This window comes from Drosophila persimilis, unplaced genomic scaffold, assembly GCF_003286085.1.
Source record: "Drosophila persimilis strain 14011-0111.01,24,50 unplaced genomic scaffold, DperRS2 tig00000606-arrow-arrow-pilon, whole genome shotgun sequence".
Lineage (NCBI taxonomy): Eukaryota > Metazoa > Arthropoda > Insecta > Diptera > Drosophilidae > Drosophila > Drosophila persimilis.
In genome coordinates, this window is record NW_020825324.1 from 2,001,776 (window position 1) to 2,020,684 (window position 18,909).

At 43.7% G+C, this 18,909-nt stretch overlaps 1 protein-coding gene and 1 non-coding gene across 2 annotated transcripts; both read right to left on the reverse strand.

Moving 5' to 3' along the window:
• Window positions 1-1,354: 1,354 nt before the first annotated feature.
• Window positions 1,355-1,426, reverse strand: Trnaq-uug. Its single transcript has one exon. It is a non-coding gene; the product is annotated as a tRNA-Gln (tRNA).
• A 5,481-nt stretch (window positions 1,427-6,907) lies between these two features.
• Window positions 6,908-10,673, reverse strand: LOC113566196. Its single transcript, XM_026990735.1, has 2 exons — window positions 10,189-10,673; window positions 6,908-7,037 (listed from the first exon to the last, which is right to left on the reverse strand). The coding sequence occupies exons 1-2, from the start codon at window positions 10,671-10,673 to the stop codon at window positions 6,908-6,910; spliced, it is 615 nt and encodes a 204-aa protein (XP_026846536.1).
• Between the last annotated feature and the right edge of the window lie 8,236 nt (window positions 10,674-18,909).

Consider the following 18,909-nt stretch of genomic DNA (forward strand, 5'->3'; position numbering starts at 1 on the left):
TAAAGGGCCGCTTAAAGCCAAAAAAACTAAAATTAATAGAAAAAGCCTAAGTGAAGGCCGGCCTTAACTGTGCCCTAAACATTTGCGCGTGTGGCCGACCAAAAATAAGGCAGCGAGATAAAAAAAAACACACACACAAAATTTATTACGGAATCGCAGATTTCCAAATGAGCTTAACCGAAAAAATGAATAGAAAAAGAAGAAAAAAATTCGAAACGAGACTTCGATGCGCTAAGGCCGAAGTTAGGATACCCTTGTGCATCCTCGACGATCAGTGGTCCCCAGGATCTATGGTATTTCTTTGGAACCAAAAAGTAAGTGCCTCAACGTGTTAGGGATATCCATCTACGAGAAACAGTTGATCAAGTTTTTGGGGGTTTCTTTATGAAGAAATAGATAGACTTATGGGATGAAGAAAATTTGAGTTTTCTATAGAATATGGATTATATTCGTATAACACTAACTTATTAGAGTTGAAGGCTGAACTTAGTTTGCTGAAATCTGTATTTTTCCTTTAGATGAAGTAGATCTCACGCTCATGTGTATAATTCTACTCATATGTAAATGAGATCTATGATACTATCTTCCATAGTGTAGATAATATAATACGTATGTATAATACCCGATGCCTCCCCTATCCGATATTAACACTCTCTCACGCTGGCCATTCACAAAAATCTGTATGTTATACCTCATTTGGCAGCACCCATCCCCTCCCAGCCCATCTTCCACCCCGGATGCCGCCGCAATCCCTTCGACGCCACGACAACTGTCATATCACGTGACACAAATCAAATTCACACCGCAGTCAAAAAAGAAGAGAAAAAAAAAACGAAATTTGAAATCATTTCATGGGGCCTTTTATCAGTAGAAGAGGAAAGGGGAAAAGAGGGGTCTGGAGGCAGACAGATGATGTCGGTCTGTGGTTCCGGGGTGGCCCCTGAGCTCCTGACCAACGGCCCCCTGTCCACGGGGCAATTGTGCAAATAAACGAACAAGTTTGTCGACTTGATTAACGAGATAATGACCAATGAAGTGCCGACTATTGACCAATATTGTTGAGCCTGCTCCCTCTCTCTCTCTCTGTTACCCTCTATCGAAACTATCATCATCATCATCATCATCTATGATGGGCAAATAAAAGTGAATAGAAGGTCCAAACTGCTGTCAATCAACCACGTCCGATAAGCGACACTCTTGACAGGCGGCAAACAAACAAACAAACGACAAAAAATAATTCCAAATCCCGAAAAAAAAAAAACCAAAATCCATGATAGAATTGAATTCGAATAGAAAAAGAATCTCATTCGATGATACGTAAAGTATTTTCGAACTTTGGTGCGCGGTGCGCGGCAGGTTCTACCGAGATTTGAACTCGGATCGCTGGATTCAAAGTCCAGAGTGCTAACCATTACACCATAGAACCAGATGATTGCCGTTCACCCAATTCGATGCTAAAAGGGAGCAGAGACACAGACACAGACACAGGCACACACAGAGCGCAGCTCACCGGCAGGCCAGACGAGGAGGCACGAGAGCTTCGAGCTACGAGCTACGAGCCACGAGACACCCCGACATCCCAGTCTATAAATAGCCAGCCTGCCAGCCTGCCAGCCTCTCCCTGCCGACACAGGGGTGCCTAGGCAAGAGCGAGCGAGTGTGTGCATGCACGTGCATGAATGCAGGCAGGAATACTCGTGCTACCACACGAAGGCAGCCAACAGGATAATGCCAAAGTTCAGGTATCTCGTTAAATTTGATTAGGAAATAATTGACTCAAATTGACGGACAGAACTTCCAATGCCCTTCTCCCATTGTTAGCTCTATTCGATTCGATTCGATTCGATTTGATTCGATGAGAGGATTGTGAGTGTAAAAGCTTGTTTGTCCATTAATTATTGAGTGAGTCCTTAATTTGCTCGAATGCTTAGAAAACTTGTACGAACTAGAATAGTAATTGGTTGGGAAGCGGATGGATGCAGGAATAAAATGTGAAAATTCAAGTCGAAAGCCGCAAATAAATGATCAATATTGCATTTGAAAGCCTAATATTCGCAGACGGTAAGCTGAAGCTGCAAACTGTTTAGATCCAATCTATAGCTGCGTTTATCAGCTTTTCGGAATTGCAAAGTTCCTTCCAACCAGAAAAAGTAGACACTGCCTCTAAAAAAAAAACATTAAAAAATTAACTTAAAAAACCATAATTCATTAAGCAATTTTATAGCTCCAAATCGATCAGAGAAAGTGTAAATGTTCTGGCCTAGTATTATTGGATAAGGGGTCAATTGGATTATTTACTTTTTGTTTTATCTTTTATGTAATTTATTTCAATTTATGAATAGTTTAAAGGTTTTTTCATACTTTTAAAGCTCTAGTTGGTACTAATTATGTTAATTATGTTATTAATTATTTCCTAATTTTCGTTCTAGCTTGAAATAACCGAAATTATGATTGAAATATAACTCTACTTAAAATTATAAAGAGGTATGTAAATTAATTAAATTCATTGGCTGGATTGTTTTGTAGATACATTTATTTACTAGTAGTTAAACAACAATATTTTCCTAATATTTAATAACAATCTTAATTGGAATACCGCATAGAACCCCAACCCGATACGATTTTATATCTTTTAATTCTTAAAAATAGGAGGATCACCCCATATCGAAAGTTCAACAAGGTACAAGATACGGAATCCAATTTCAAGTGCTCGATTCCCTGGAGGGTACTTCTAGGATTCAAAAGAAGGCCCTTTTCTAGGGGTGGTTTTGCGCACCCCTTTCTGTGCTTTTCCGCTAAACTTGTAAGGAAACAGGATAGTGCTAGAGGGAGCGACATGCAGCGACATGCAGCAACATGTTTGCCCGGCTGCCAGCCACTGACAAGGGGGTAATTATGCGCATCAATTAAACTGCATTCAAACAGAAATTAACAATTATGTCTGGCCTGGCCTGGCCTGGCCTGGCCTGGCTAACCTCCTCGTGTCTCCTGCCTCCTGTATCCTCGGGCTGGTGAATTTGCGTTTTAGCCCCAAACAAACAGAACAAACAGGGCGGACAGACAAAAGAAAGGCAAAGAAAGAAGGGAAAACTTTTGTTGCCAAACTGAATGGCAATCGCCCAGAGGGTAAGAGCTGACAACGAGCCCAGACAATTGCAATTACAATTACAATTACATTTATGGTCGAAAATTGAAATTGAATTGGGAAACGACGGAATAAGACGACGCGTACCGGTCTGCGTACGGGTCTGCGTACGGGTCTGCGTTGTCTACTTATCACCCCGGAATGGCGGTGGCGGCGGCGAACAATCAAAAGGTGATTCCTAGGGTCTCTGCGATCTAGTTTAGGCATGACACTCACATACTCGTACGAGAGATCACACACGGCAACAGATGGCAGATAGCAGATAGAAGATACCAGGGAGACGAGGCTCCAGGGAGCCTCCAGCGAGTTGTTAACCAAATTCAGACACGTAACTGTGAAAACATAAAAATTGACAAATCGAAAACGAGTTGGACTCGGCTCTCCAACTCAATTCAAACGAAATATGTGTGTCTTAACACCTGTAGACACCTTAGGCCCAAAAGTGTTCATAGAGGAGACGGAGGTACGGAGCCGTACTTTGTACGCTTTATGGGTTTTGCGGGCGTTATGTTCGGCTGCCAGGTTCCCCTGGGCACTCAATGAATTTGTGATTTCTGTATTTGCAAGAAGCCATTCTTGATTGCTTCTTGAGTCCCTGCCACCCTCAAAGCGACCCGACCCGACGCGTCGGCACGTTCATCGTTCATCGTTCATCGTTCCTAGAGTTGTATTGTAATAAAAAATCTCAAGTCTTCATTGACTGCCATTAGCATTTCGAGTGGCGATTGGCCAGGAGGAGACTCTGGCGATGATTTCGTCATTTCGAGGAGGTCTCACGGGAATGCAACGCGAACTGAACCGAAAAGTAAACACAGTCCAAGACTCCACTTCCTCTGCCGCCTGCTCGTATCTCCCAAGATTCCATATACCGATTTCGGCTATAAATAAAGAATATTTGTATTTAATTTTCAGGGGAACTCTACTAAATTAAACTAACGTGGCTGTGGCACCTCCTCCTGCCCCAAAACCAAACACTGATAAACGACGTCAACTATTTTAAATTTAATTTCATATATTTTATTGCCATTACCATAAACATTGGTGGGCACCATTGGAGGGGGCTTCCTTTCGTTTCGGTTCAGTTCGGTTCGGTTGTATTTACACTTCAGATCGAAGGTGCGATAAGTCTGGCCTGCCCCCACACACACAAGTGGTCAGCCCCCGGACACGGAGCGGGAGCCGTACCCGGCATGTGTTGAAACTAAGCGTACGGCATATGGCGTACGGCGTGCACACACTCGTAAGATAAAAGCGGCAGAGCCTCCTCCTCCGGCTTCCTCCATCCCGTCTTTGGAACGAAATGGAAATGGACCTGGACTGGAATGTGATAGGCTCTGTCTGGCACTTGATTAATCTACTGATACTCGTAGAACTCACTTCAAATATCAATCCATACGTATAAATTTCCAGCCAAAGGCAAATTAATGGCTCGGACACACAAAATATTTGCTACGTCACTTAGTCAAGTGGCGTTCAGACAAGGAGTTGAGTTAATGAGAGACTAGAGAGGAACGACGGCAAGTCTGAGACACAGAAACCCTTTGGCGGGACTGTACACGAAAAATTGAACTTTTGGTTACCTACGCTGGCAAGGACAGGACAAAGACGGTACGGGACGGGACACAGCAAAGCTCCTCCTCACGGGGCCGGGGTTCAACCACCTTTATTCCGCTCCGCTCCTTATTCTTCATCTCATCTCGCTGGGTTCTCTTTTTGTTTTGCTTTGCTTTGTTTTGTTTTGCATTCATTATGCCTTTGATTATTGTTTGCTTTGAATGAAAGTTTGTCCTTTTCAGCATTATTTTATTTGTTGTGCGTTTTTTCGGGACTACCGGAGTACTTCTTCTACAGGTAATGCCGAATTCCGCTGGCCTTTGTTTTCCTCCTTTCGGGTTTTGAATTTCATCCTTACGCGATTTGAGCTTTGATTGGGATCGGTACCAAAACCAAAACCAAAACCAAAAAAAAAAAACAGTTCACATGGCGGACCAAATGACGCATATTACGAGCATTCTATGTACAAGACATATATATACATATACATCTATATTTTTGTCTCGACGAACAAAAAACTGACAACGGAAAATGCTTTTCAAAAATGTTTAACCCCAGACCTCCCATCCTCCTCCTCGCCTTTCTCCTCAGCGAAACTTTTCACATACATTTCTCTCTAAGTGCTGTGGCACACACAGACACGCACTCGGATTCGGACTCGGACTCGGACCCGGAGTAAGTGGAAAATGTGTCAGGCAACAGATCAGGCGACGTTTGTGTAACGCCGATAGCGAAAATACAATATGTATCTGCACTGTCCATATTGAGGCTTTCGGCGGTTCGGAACAAAGCGAACGGCAACAGACGCTAAAATTATAAAGAATTTTCAAAACGATGCCAGATTCCATCGTTAGCCTCTAGCTCCTCATCCGATATCTACCCGTGATGGATCTGCTTAAACCAACCATCCGATCCGAGAGAGGCTCGTCCAGGAAAACTTTCCCAAATGCAAACATTTGTTTAATGTGACAATCATGGTATAACTAATTCAATTAATGCATAACCATAACGATTATTATTATAATTATACACACACACATACCTACATACACACACGTATAAATATATACGGACAAAGCATACGATGAATATGCATGCGGTGATGGTCAAAAAAGTGGAGACTGAATATCTGAATATCGGTGTCTTTCAAACAATAAAACTGGAAACTCGTTTTTCTAACTGTGGCTTGTGGACGGGACGATCGGCCTATGACGAAGACTTGGCCAATCTGGCGACAGGTGCAGGGCTCCGGAGTGTGCCCAGAGTGTCTGGGTCTAGGCATCACGTCATCGTCGAATGCTAATGCCCCAAAAAGAGAAGATCTGCTGAGTGGCCGAAGCAAATACATGGGCATTCCGATATGAATTAAGTTTAATCAATGCAAATGATTTGCACTAATTTAGCAACTAGTTTTTCTGTGTGTCTCGGTTTGCTCAACTTCCTAGTTTGTCACGAAGCCACGATATGTATCTTCTGTGTGTGTTTGTTCGTTAACCGTCCACTCATAATTGATCTGTGGAAATGTTTGCCAAATGAAACCGAGCTTACAGACCAGGCCATCAGGCCATCAGGCCATCAGCCGAAACCCATCGAAGATCGAACCCGCATGCTAATTGGAACTGCAGCCATCCAGAATGATTATGATCATTGAATGATTAACCTTCGGCGTGTAATAAGTCTATTGTTATTTCTCAGAATCAGTCTGTGTCCATGTGTGAGAGGGAGAGCTCATTACACTAGAAAAATGTATACAAATGCCATTTGGAAATCTGTTTCTAGACGTTCTGTTCGAATGATTCATTCTCAGCCGTCAGCTGAATGCATGCGAATCATGTAGTAAATACATATACAAATTTGTATAAACATTTGTGTTCGTTTACGAATATTATGGCAGTCAATGAATATTTCCATCGATTCGTATAAATATACATATATATGTACATATAGCGAAATTGTTCTCATTGAATGGTTGTTACCTCTTTGAATCTCATCTTATTTATGAGTGGAATTCCTTCGAGTGAACAACTACAATATCTACTTCCAATTCATCAAGTCTACAGTTCATTGGCCATGCTATGATGCTTAAGATAAATATTTTAAGATATTTTATTTATTTTATTTGTTTAAAATCCCCAACACACCAATGTAATTCCATCCGGTTTAAATGATTGTGTGTTCGAGTGCGAGTGTATTTGCGAGTACTGTGAGTCATTGTGGCTGCTGCCACAGCAGCGTAACGGTTATACTGTTGCACTGATATTTCCGATCATTTCGCCTAATGACGCGCTTTGGCTTGGGTGCCAGTGGCCGTCCCTGTCCCTGTCCCTGGCCCAGGGCCCTGCACAGTGCAAATGGTACACAGAGCTGTGATTTTCTGTATCGCGTATTTGTGAATGCACAATATTTGAACAGACGACGCCTTTCGTGGTAATTTAATGCACTGTGTGTACATATTTAGTTAAGATTCGTAAACAAATCACGTCCAACAACAAAATCCAGTCGCAAAAGTCCAAGTCCCGATTGGAGGCCCATCGGCGATTGAAGCGCAGCTTTTTTAAATTTCGCGCCATCGCTTACACACACACACACACACACACACACACACACACACACACACACACACACACACACACACACACACACACACACACACACACACACACACACACACACACACACACACACACACACACACACACACACACACACACACACACACACACACACACACACACACACACACACACACACACACACACACACACACACACACACACACACACACGAACACAAAGCCGCTGAAGAGATGCCGTGAAGAGATGCCCCTGCCGGTTGCGTCGGCGTTGGCGTCGGCGCAGCATTGAGCGTTTCTTTTCGAATGAACACTCGCTGGCACTCATTAAAGATATGTATGGCAGCGGAGATTACCTGCGTCCCAAGGCATGCTGCGTTTGTGATCGCGTTTGAGCACATTGATACGGCATGCAAGAACATACCGTAAGTCTCTCAATGTTTTCCAAATTTAGAACTGCTTTGAACACTTTTTAAAATGGAATTTCTACTTATCCTAACATATACACAAAATTTATTTATCTCCTTTGAAAGCCATGGCCTTTGTTTTTATTGAACCTCTCTTTCCACTTGCATCCCTCCTGGAACATACATACATATGTAGCTGTACAACACCAGCTCTCGGTTAGGGTATTCACTGTGCGACCCCGTGCCTGCATTGTTTGCATTCCTTGTATCTGTGTTCCATTTCGCATTCATTAGCCGTATTCGCACTCTCTCGCCGTCTCTCTGATGTCCGCATTCATTTTGCATGCATCGTTTTTTTTTCTGTTTCTGTTTTTGTTTTTTCTTTTTTTTTTTTTTGCTTTTGTTTAACGCCGTCGTCGTTACTTCTTCTGCTTCTTCCTGATCTGCTGCTGATCGTTTGTACACTCTTGAAGAGGCTATTATGATTTTGACCAGCTGTTTGCCATGCAGGAAGCAGCTCCAACACCCCACGAAGCCACATAGACCTTCGAGTCGATAGAGCCATATCCGTATGTCCAACATTTAATACATTTCAACATTTAATATATTTAGATAATCCATCTAAATGGTCAGATCTTTGATCTATGTATGTATTTATATGTATGCTTTTGCATGATGTCAAGCTATCATAAAAAAGAGTGATGACAAACACCTCGTTGAGAGAAATTTTTGATATTTCATATAATGGTAAAAAGCACAAGCGCTGTACCTAGTTCTTTTTATAGCTAAATCAAAGTCATATTTGTCGTAAAAATGTTAATCGATAGGTATTCGATTTAAGTAAATAGTTTCCTACATGAAACCTACATGAATCGCATAATGTTTCACTGAAAGGGTATCAACAGCTTTGGCATTCGATGATGCATACAAGCACACTCATATCTTTCCTTTTCGGTCGTTTTTTAATAAACACGCAAAAGAGCAAAAGGCGGAGGAAAAGGAAAGGAAAGAAAAGAAAAGAGACTGCGCCAATGCCGGCCGGCTTTTTTAACCGACTCCCGAGTGCGCTGCGTCGGTTACTGCGCCGGCGACTGCGACTGCGCCGGCGACTGCGACTGCGCCGGCGACTGCGACTGCGGCGGCTGACTCACAGACGAACAACGAAGAGTGCAGGTTTTTGAACTTGTCCGAGCGACTGTGTGAGTGGTGGTTGGTGTGGAGTGGAGTGGAGTGGAGTGGCGGAGGACGGGCTGACTGACTGAGTCGAAGCGACGTCGCTGCGCCGGCGCGCATTCGGCGTGCAGTTTTGCGCGCGCGTTTTTTTTGCCGTTTCCTTTCTGTGCCCTTTCTGTTTTGTTTTTCTCTTTCGGTTTCTGTTGATTTTTGTGGCTTTTTTCTGCCTTATACATTTTTTAAATTTTTTGTGCGGCTAAAAGTTTTGTATTTTTTTGTATCTTCTTTTGTTGTTGTCTGTGTTATCTTCTCCCGACTTGGAGATATGTATGTATGTATTTCCTCCTGCGCTTTGATTCATAAAATAAATGGATCGTCTTTTAGCTGAAAAATGAATTTGTCTGTTGTGCGACGCATCCGCATGGGCTCCCCCTCCTCCACCGGGCGGCAGGCAGGCAGTCGGGCGATTCATCGAAATGCAAATGACGACATGATTAGTGCCGCACACGAATGGGGGACTACGGGGAGGGGGGGAGAGAGAGCCATCATAAAAACCAGAACAGGGACCCAAAAACGGACAATTAATTAAAATGCATAAATTATTGGGCTCCTACCTCTACCTCTACCTCTGCCTCTGCCCCTCCCTCCTTGTTCGCGGCACTTTTCGGGACATTAGTTAGCCCTTTTTATGGCGCCGTTTCATTAGCGTTTCGCCACCAAAGATTAACGCCCAGAGGCGCCCCAAAGTAGGCAGCGATACAGGCTCCTAGAGAAGCGAGAGACCAAGGATCTGCTCAGTAATGATTGCTAGCCTTGTTCTAGAAGTTTTTATAACACAATCTTCCCGATTTCCGTAAATTCTAACCTCGAACCTCGAACCCCAAGTCCCGAACCCCGACCCCGACCCCGAACCAGTTCAACTAATTTGCGGATCCTTGGAAAGTCCCGTTAACGTTGTAAATTGAGGCTAAAATGTGTTTCCCAGCTGCTCCCAGATCCCAGCTCCGAGTCTGCCGAGTGTCTGGATGATGCCGATGCCGACGCCGACGCCCATGACGATGACGAGGGGCGACACTTAATTTTTTTGTGTGTGCCAAAACAATTAATGTTTATTTTCGCATTTTAATTAGCCAACATTAATTGCAAGTTTATTGAGCCGCCGTTGAGCCATTGTTGAGCCAATGAACCGCGCGCCCGCAGCCTTGAGTCGTCGCTCCCCTTTGGAGGTCCCGACAGCGCTGAGGGATGGCGCAGATCCCTCTTTACATGGCCGACAGGGTCAGGATCATCAGTCCAATGAAAAGGGTATTGGCCAGCAGCCTAAGGTTCTGACCCACGATCTTTCCAGTGGGCCTCGAGTATCAAGTGGGCAGCAAAGGCCATAGCTGGCTTCGTAAATATTGTTCGACGAATCGATGGCCAGGTAGAGCAGTGAAGCCAGGTTTGCCAGGACTGTGAGCTGCTTGAGCTTATCCGTGAAGACGTCCTTGGTACCGCTCATTTTGGCCATCATGTCCAAGGCGAGGGGCACCATAAAGTAGCTGTGGGCCACTGCCAGGGTGGGATGCGATGACTTCAGGTGCAGTTCGATGCTGACCAGGTTCAGCGGAGCAATCTCCATGACTCCCGCTGAGATCACACTCAGGCGATTGCAGTCGTCGTCAGCGTTGAAAGCGGCACGCAGCACGCCCAGCAGTCCGTGGAACAGACACAGGACCGCCGCCCCGTAGGCATACGGGGTCCTTACCGGATCAAAGGTGTACAGTGCGCAGCCGCAGCTGACCACCAGCAGGCTATTGAAAAGGCCGTGAATCTCTACCATTTTTACTTGTCAAGAGGCTTATTTCGCTTTAAGATGAACTTTTTAGCGTGTACGGAGAATTTTGTATCAGCCAGATCGCTTTAGAGTTAGTGAATGTTAAGGCAAAGCCAAACTAGGTTCTCTAAAAGATGTTGTACTACTAAGTCCTACTTTCCAAATGGCAGGAAAGACAGAGTATCGGAGCTACGGAATTACTGTGAACTTTTCTTTTTACTAGACCAGATAATGAAACAACAAGGGCAGTGCCTTCTGAGTGCTCAGATTATAGTTCTGAATAGTAGTCGGAATTTTCTCAAACTTGAATCTTTTGGATTTCCTTCCCATCTCCTGTATCGATGAGTCCTGCATGACGAGGTAGCCTAATCGATTCGGTATTCGATTCGTTCGGACTGAACGAAAATTTCGGTTTTCTTTTCTCTCTCACTATCCATTTAATTTTCTGGTAAAGAGGTCTTGAAAAAAACACACAAATCTTCCCTTTCGTAAGAATACCATGGAGAAACCGTGAAAAAGGAGCAGCAAGGATACGCCTAACCAATCTATATGATAAGTTATATTTGGTGGTTCGTCGGTGATGAACCGCCCAGTTTGTAATGAGGTTGGGCTCCCGTATGGATAATGGATTCGCTGAGATGAGTTGGAGCCGGAGACGAGGCATGGGGGCGGAGTCGAGGCGAGACGAGACGAGACGGTCGGCGTGAGGAGGAAACTTTTCATTTGGCTGCACACATTGGACAAGCCCAATGTCCCCGTTGATTTATTGCATCGAGGGGGCAGCTTAATCCACATCATATCCACCTGCAAGGCAGATAGCCTGGCCGGGCCTGGCCAGACAGCAGCAAGTCCACGACCACGACCACGACCACGACCAGACCAGACCAAAGACCGCAACCACAAGCAGGGTTTAATTATTAATTTAAATCGCACCGTTTATATGATAAAGACACTGCGACGTGCCGTTGAGCAATAGTGCATGCCCAGCCCAGCCGTTGCAAGTGTACTCCTACTTGGGAGGGCAGGAGCGGATCTTCTGAGCCGTGGGTGCTTTGCTGCAGCAGAATGGGCACCATTTTTTGGATGTAATGGAGCCAAAAATGTATTCTTAATGGTTAAACTAAATAAAATATATTATTATTAGAGGTTTTCCTTTAAAATCCTAGACTTCTGTCGCTTTTTGGTCTAACCTGAGTCCTCATCCTTATTTTGTATAGCTTTAGGTACTTATATACCCAAATACATTGCAAATTGTTAACAATCTTGAAACATGGTCGTAGACTGATCTTCATTTTGGAATTTATCGTAAAACATTATGAATCGTTCGTTTTGAATGATCAGTGTTTGAATATGACCATTCGCTTAGGGGAACATTGTATGAAATCGTAGTAAAACAGGGCTACAGCGAACCGAATGAACCGACTCGGTTCTTGTGAATGATCAGTGTTCGTCTATGACCATTCGCTTAGGGGAACTTTGTATGAAATCGTAGTAAAACAGGGCTACAGCGAACCGAATGAACCGAATCGGTTCTTGTGAATGATCAGTGTTCGTCTATGACCATTCGCTTAGGGGAACTTTGTAGTGAAACAGTGGCGTTGGAGTCCGCTCCTGGCTGGTGCAGTGTATGTGGTGTGGTGGCCTATAGCGTGACAAAAGTTGTTGCTCGAATGCCTCCTCTTTGCCAGCCCCCTATCCCGCACTCAGACAATATGAAGTCATCCGTCGACGGCGTCGCGAACTCTGCAAGCGTAAAAATATGAAAAGTGCCGCAAGTGCAGCGGGCAGCAAGAGTGCAAGAAGTGCAAGAAGTGCAAGAAGTGCCAGAAGTGCCAGAAGTGCCAGAAGTGCAAGTGCAGCGGGCAAGTGCAGGCAGCGCAGACACTCAATTCATAATTAATCAGGCTCCGCTCAGAGTATGGCTGGACGTTTTCTCTATCTGCGATTCTCTATCTGCGTCTAGTATGGGGTATGGCTGTGGCAAGCTTAACACTTGACGAGGAGCCCTCAACCTCCGCTCCGCTCCGCTCCGACTCGGACTCCGACACTGCCTGACTGTGCGCTAAGGTTGAGCGAGCAATCGTGATCAGTCTTGACAAGGAAGATGGCCAGAGCGGAGAGGACCCGGAAGACCCCTTGGCATTTGGCACTTGGCAAAGACAGGGGCAGAGCCCTTTGCAGACCGGCTGGCATGACCCCGCCTGGGCCAAGATCAGGTTCGGTTTCAGTTTCGGCTTCGGCTTCGGCTTCGAGGGGGCTTCAGGTTTAGCTCCAGTTTCAATTTGGCTCGTGTGGATCGTATCGTCAGCGTGTCTTGGTTACCTATTGATTTATGGCTCTGTCCAATCTGGCCCGTACTCGGCGCCTCCGCCGGCTTTGGGGTCCGTCCTAATCAACGGCATTTGCATGCAGATCGCAAAAGTTAACCAAAATGTTTAATGAGCAACAAAAAACGAAGAAAAAAACATGCGTGGCCAAATATTTTTCCGGCTCGCAAGACCAAACCAAGCCGGCCCCAAAAAGCAGACGAGACGCTGAAAAATTGAACGACGCGAAGCCCACAAAAAAGTGCGTGAGCGATGCGCAAATATTTGGCCCGGAGTCGAGTCGAGCTCTCGTCTCGAACTGCTTGAAATGCGTGCCGGAGACCGAGACCTTACGCACTTCATAAATTATTTAACAGCTGCCCCGGCCAATTGGATAGGAGTTGAGTTGGTGGCCCATACCCATACCCATACCCGTACCCATCCCCATTCCCATTCCCAATGCCCAGAGCCGGGGGGAACGAATGCGAAGGGGGCCAAAGGGGACCAATTTTAATTGCCGGCTACATGACAATGACAACCGAACAACACACGCACTCACGCACTGGGTCCCGGGACGCACTGGGAAGGCCAATCCCCAACAACAGAGGCGGTGGCGGCGGTGGCGGTGGCGGCGGTGGCGGCCGATATCGAAAAGGGAAAAAATGTGCGAATTTTTGACAACTGCAAATCGAAGTCAAGGCATGTACAACATGGCTCTGTACATGATCGCCGCCTCGCCTGATTTATTGCAAAAGCCGCAGACAAGTTTCCAGATCGTAGCATCGACATCCACATCCATATCGACTAGGCAACCGACCAAACCCACCAAGCCGTATGAATCACGGCTCGGAGTACTCGTATATGAACAGATTGTCGCAAGACTGGGGGTAGAATGAATGGCACATTTAGGCGAAAGTGTGGCCACATGGAGCACCGAAAAGATTGAATGATGAAGAAGATTGGAAACGGGGATTGACCGGATATTGGAAGCGGATATCATACGTACAGTGAGAGCGAAGAGAGAGGAAAATATAGATCATTTGACTGCAGATTCAACCCAGAGGCTATGAGACGATCAAATGTTCGAATGAACTATCTTTGGATAAACCTATAGGTATAGTTATAGATTCAAAGATCACATCCAGATATCCTTTTGATCTTTCCAAAGAACCCCTGAAGGATCCTCAGGGATCAAGCCACGCCTTTGCGCTGCTCAGCCGCCAACGATGCAGACGACGATGATTTTGATGATTTTCGCAGAATTGAACACTCTCAACTTCCGCTTCGACCCAGAAGACTTCCCAGAAATTTGTGTCGAAGGCACTTGTATAGCCTTTATGCGGGCGCTCCGATCCCATGGGAACTATAATCCGAGTGGAAGTTGGGGGGCAACGCTGGCTCAGCTTAATTCCATTAATATTTCAAATAATAATAGTACTCGTAATTCAGTGACGCCCAAGATGCGGCACATCTTTGAGGGGCCGACAAAGCACAATGGATCGAATCATTTGCGAAACATGCTCGCGTGTTTACTTACGAGTTCATTTCATTTGAATCTGAGCAATTGCCTCAGTAACTAAATCTTTTATGACTGAGTACAGAGGTATGCCTCTTTGCAAGGAAGTGGATTTCTTGGGATTACATTTGGGTTTTTTTTAGGAATTGAAATAGCTTGAAACATACATACATAAATCATTAGTCAAATACGAGTATTTGCAGTCTTAACTTTTGACACAAATGAAGTCGAATTTCGAATTCAATTTGAATGGAATATGACAGATACTCGCAAATATGACTGCAGTCTGTAGTGGGGGGAGTGGAATCGAAATCATCATCATCATGAGCGACTTGAGTTGGGTTTCGCTTCTGCCAGACAACAAATAAATGTTCAAGAATATTTGTTCCTTGACGCTGCATAAAATTAAAGCAGTGGGGGCCGTGGGGGGCCGTGGGGGGTGTTGAAACAAAGAAGTGCGCCGTTGGGCGGGAGGGTGAGGTAGGTATTGGTCTGTCTGCCTGTCAAATGTCAATGAAGTATATTTAAGCCTCTTTTTCGGTCCTTTTTTGGTCTTTCTTTCTCTGTATTTGGGCAGTCTTGGCGTGCATCAGACAGTCGCTCAGACAGTTCTCAGAGCTCTTCTCCTGCAAAGCAGCAGCTTTGGCTATCAACACTATCAAAATTATCAAAAGAAATGCAGCTCAATTTGTGGCAACTCCAAGATATCATATCATACACATTTGAAGACTATATAAATCATAATTGTACCACTCTATCGTTGGCTTATTTTGCGATAAATCGTTGAGGTTTTCTTAGGAATTTAATTATATTTAGTTTGGTTAGTAATTTGTTACTTTTATCTATAATATTTCTTTATTTATTTAAAAACTTTTCTGCCAGAGAACACAAATCTATTTGTTAGCTTGGAATCTCCAAAAAACACATCAGGAAAACATATACTTAAAAATCTGTATTAACGATTTATTTCACATACTTTTGACCGTGATTTTCCATTTGAAAATTTACTTTTTACACCAGGAAGAAGTGGGTAGAAATTTCCCGCGTTTTTTCACTAAAGATTTTCACGCTTAACTTGTGAGATGACCTTAGCCGATAGTAAAAATATTATGGGTTGTACATGAAAATGCTTTAAAATTCTCCTAAAGCTCGCCGCAGAATTGGGAATTTAAAAATGATCACAATTTCAAAATTCAAAGCTAAGAAAGTACCCAAAAGAACCCTCTTTTATTCCTAAATGACTTTATACGAGGCAATCGATCTGATTCGATGCATATACATAGATATTTCGAATAGATCTCCAGCCTTCCCCAATGTGGCCTAAAAATAAATATTCCATAAATTTGTAAAATGCGCCGAAATATTTGCACACGAGTCGATTTCGATGATGTAAACACCACCCCCAGCCACAATCAGTGCCCCAGCCACAGCCACAGCCACAGCCACCACCACCCCCACAGTACCTTCCCAGCCACTGGGCCAACACGAGCCATTGGCATGTGCGATTAAAATCTTGTACGCAGTTTCTAGCCGGCAACATTGTAAGGCAGTATTTTAAATAGTTTCACTTCCCCAACAGCACTTCTCCCTCTCTCCCTCCCTGTCTCTATATACGTACGTATATGTGTGTGCTAGGTGTATGTAACAGTTAAACGTGCGAGACCTTTACCACATTACAAACGCCGCGGCGCTGACAGGGCAGCGACGCGCTGCGACCCGTGGCAAGGCGACGCTAAACGCCAGCCTCGACTGCAGCATGCGTCCCATTTGGCGGGCATTTTCAATATACTATGTAATGGCGGGGAAAATCAGGAAAAACCCGAGAGAGAAGAACCTGCAAGTACCCTAGACACCCAAAAGATCAACGTAGGGGCACTAGTAGCAGTCGAATGATTTCTATCTGCATTTTAAAATACAAAATAAAACTTCTTTTCGGGTTTTTTCAGTAAAAAAATAGAAGAAATAATATATTTACATCTAATATCCTTTCAACCAAGTGGTGTCTCAACATAAATCAAAAAATATTCAACAGCTTTCATTTGATACATCGATACATGTCCTTCAAGGACGATTATTATGGGTTTTCTGCTATATTCTTCATAGTGGGCAAAAAATACCAAAAAAATACTACAAATTCCAAAAAAATACCAAAAAACTACAAAATATTACAGTATAAGAAATTAAATAATACTACAAATAAACACTCGCTACCATCTGACAACTTTGGTTTCGAGACTCGATCACTGATCAATATTCTTTTTTACAGAAATAGTAATACCCTCAGACATAGAGTATATAGAGTATAGAGTACAGCCTCGGCAGCACTAATACTCGTGCAGCGCAAACAACAACAGCGAAAGCGAAAAGTGTAAATATTACAAAAATAAGTATCAGAAAATGTACTAAAATTATGCAATTGCTTTTTCACTGCGTTTCGTTGTGTTTCGTTTTGTTGATAATCAATTGCCTAATGGGGGGTGGTGCTGAGAGGGGCTGGCAGGGTGCCGTGTGGTTCGGGGTTCGGGGATGTTAGTTGTGGGGGCTTTTACGCCTCATTTGCATAATGCAAAGCGAGCGTAATTTTCGTCGCTGTACGAGTACTTGGCAATTATTCATTCACCCAGTTAGTCATTCATTCCATCAGCCATTCATTCAAAATGGTATCATAGACCCACAGAACTCATACATATTTATTCAGTTTTTTACTCCTTACCCATTATGGGTTCTGGTGTGGGTATTTCCCAGCAATTTTCCAGATACTGAGTGGTATAATTTACAAAAGCTGAAAAAAAAAACGCTGGAAGAAAGGATTTACGAACCTATAGAGTTCATATATGTATGTCGGATCCTCGGTGAGATTTCGTCCGCTCCATAAAAAAGCTCTCCCTACGTCATTGAATTGAGTAATCAGGTATAATATTTATTTTAGTTTCAAATAGGTTACACATGAGTTCCTTTTCATATCTTATTACGTACGCCTTTTCGCTTCTCGCTTCCGAAGTCGAACTCTTACTCTACCATCGATATATCTTCCTCTCATACCCTTGACTAGTAATAGCGATAGATCGATACTACTCAGCTGGTTGAAGGAAGGGCTACCAACCCTATATATATATAGAAAATGCGCACGTACATTCTATTTTCGAATATAAAAGTTACTCAATAAATCCTTTATTTCCTTCTATCTGTCTGTCTTTCTTCAGTTTTTGAGTTTCAGTTGGAAACACGGCACAGAACCTTTCGTATCATATATATGTACATACATATATGTATGTATTATTCTCATATATTGGTGTACATATCATACATCATACGACTGACATCGAAACGATTGGTTGAAGAGAAAGAACTTGTAAGAAAACACTTCCTATGCCTTATGTGGGCTCGAAATTCCGATAGCTACAAGTAGCGAGTAGCGAGCAGCGAGTCAGCGACTCGTTTACTAAACGAATGCACTCACCTGGCGCATGAGTCCGGCTTAGAACATTTGTATAGAAATTCCATAACTCTTCCGGACTTAATCGGACTGCATTCGATTGCAGTATAACGAGTATACGACCTGCAACTTATTTGCATTCACATTGAGATTAATTCGTTTTATTCACTCACTCAACCATTTGGCGAAGCTTATGATATTTTCAACGCCTACAGGGTAATTGAATTACATCAACCTTCGACGATTAAGCATAACAAATCGAGATTTTTCCAGTCCCAAGATGTTCTCGGTGCTGCTAGCATAACTTCTAGACCGGACCCTGCCCACCAGCTGCCCATCCGCCACTTCTGTGGCCATCGCTTGCCTGGGAACTCTTCTGCGTATTCATATTTTCTGGGACGATTCCCAATAAGGCCACGTAAATCACTTAATTGACAATCGAATGTCATTTTTGGGTCCATTGTTAGGTACACGGTACCCACTGAAGATCTGCCAAGCATATCGCATACACACATGTGTACATACATACGTACATACGTATGTGTACGCATATATCTATCCGAAAGCTATTAAGTTTCTGGCAAGAACATAGCGGGGTAGGGGGGGGACAACCGGCAATGGCGACATATATTTTACGAGCCACGGCTCTGGCGACTGACGGTAATCAGTAATCTTATTTATGAGTTCTATATAGGTACGAGTATATTTTAGTGTGCATATGTGTGTGTGTATATGCTCGGGCGATTATAGAAAATAAAGTGGGTCACACGCGTTTCCCCCCCGCCGTCTTTGTGCTTTCTTTTGCTTTCATTTTCTTGACCATTTCTCCCGAGCTGCTAGGATATAGTTTTTGTGCGAAAAAAATACGTATAAGTATAAGTATAAGTATAAGTATAAGTATAAGTGGTGTGTCGGGCCAACTCGAAACTGATCTTCTTGAAGAGGACGGCTCTTGGGGGCTCTGTATCTGCATTTGTATTTGTA

Bases quoted from the DNA above. Each gene is read 5' to 3' on its own strand.
- LOC113566196 (XM_026990735.1), bottom strand. From the start codon at position 10,673: ATGGTAGAGATTCACGGCCTTTTCAATAGCCTGCTGGTGGTCAGCTGC. The intron at 7,038-10,188 runs GTGGGTCAGAAC...TGCACTGTGCAG, and splicing joins CGAGGCCCACTGGAAAGATC to GGCCCTGGGCCAGGGACAGG.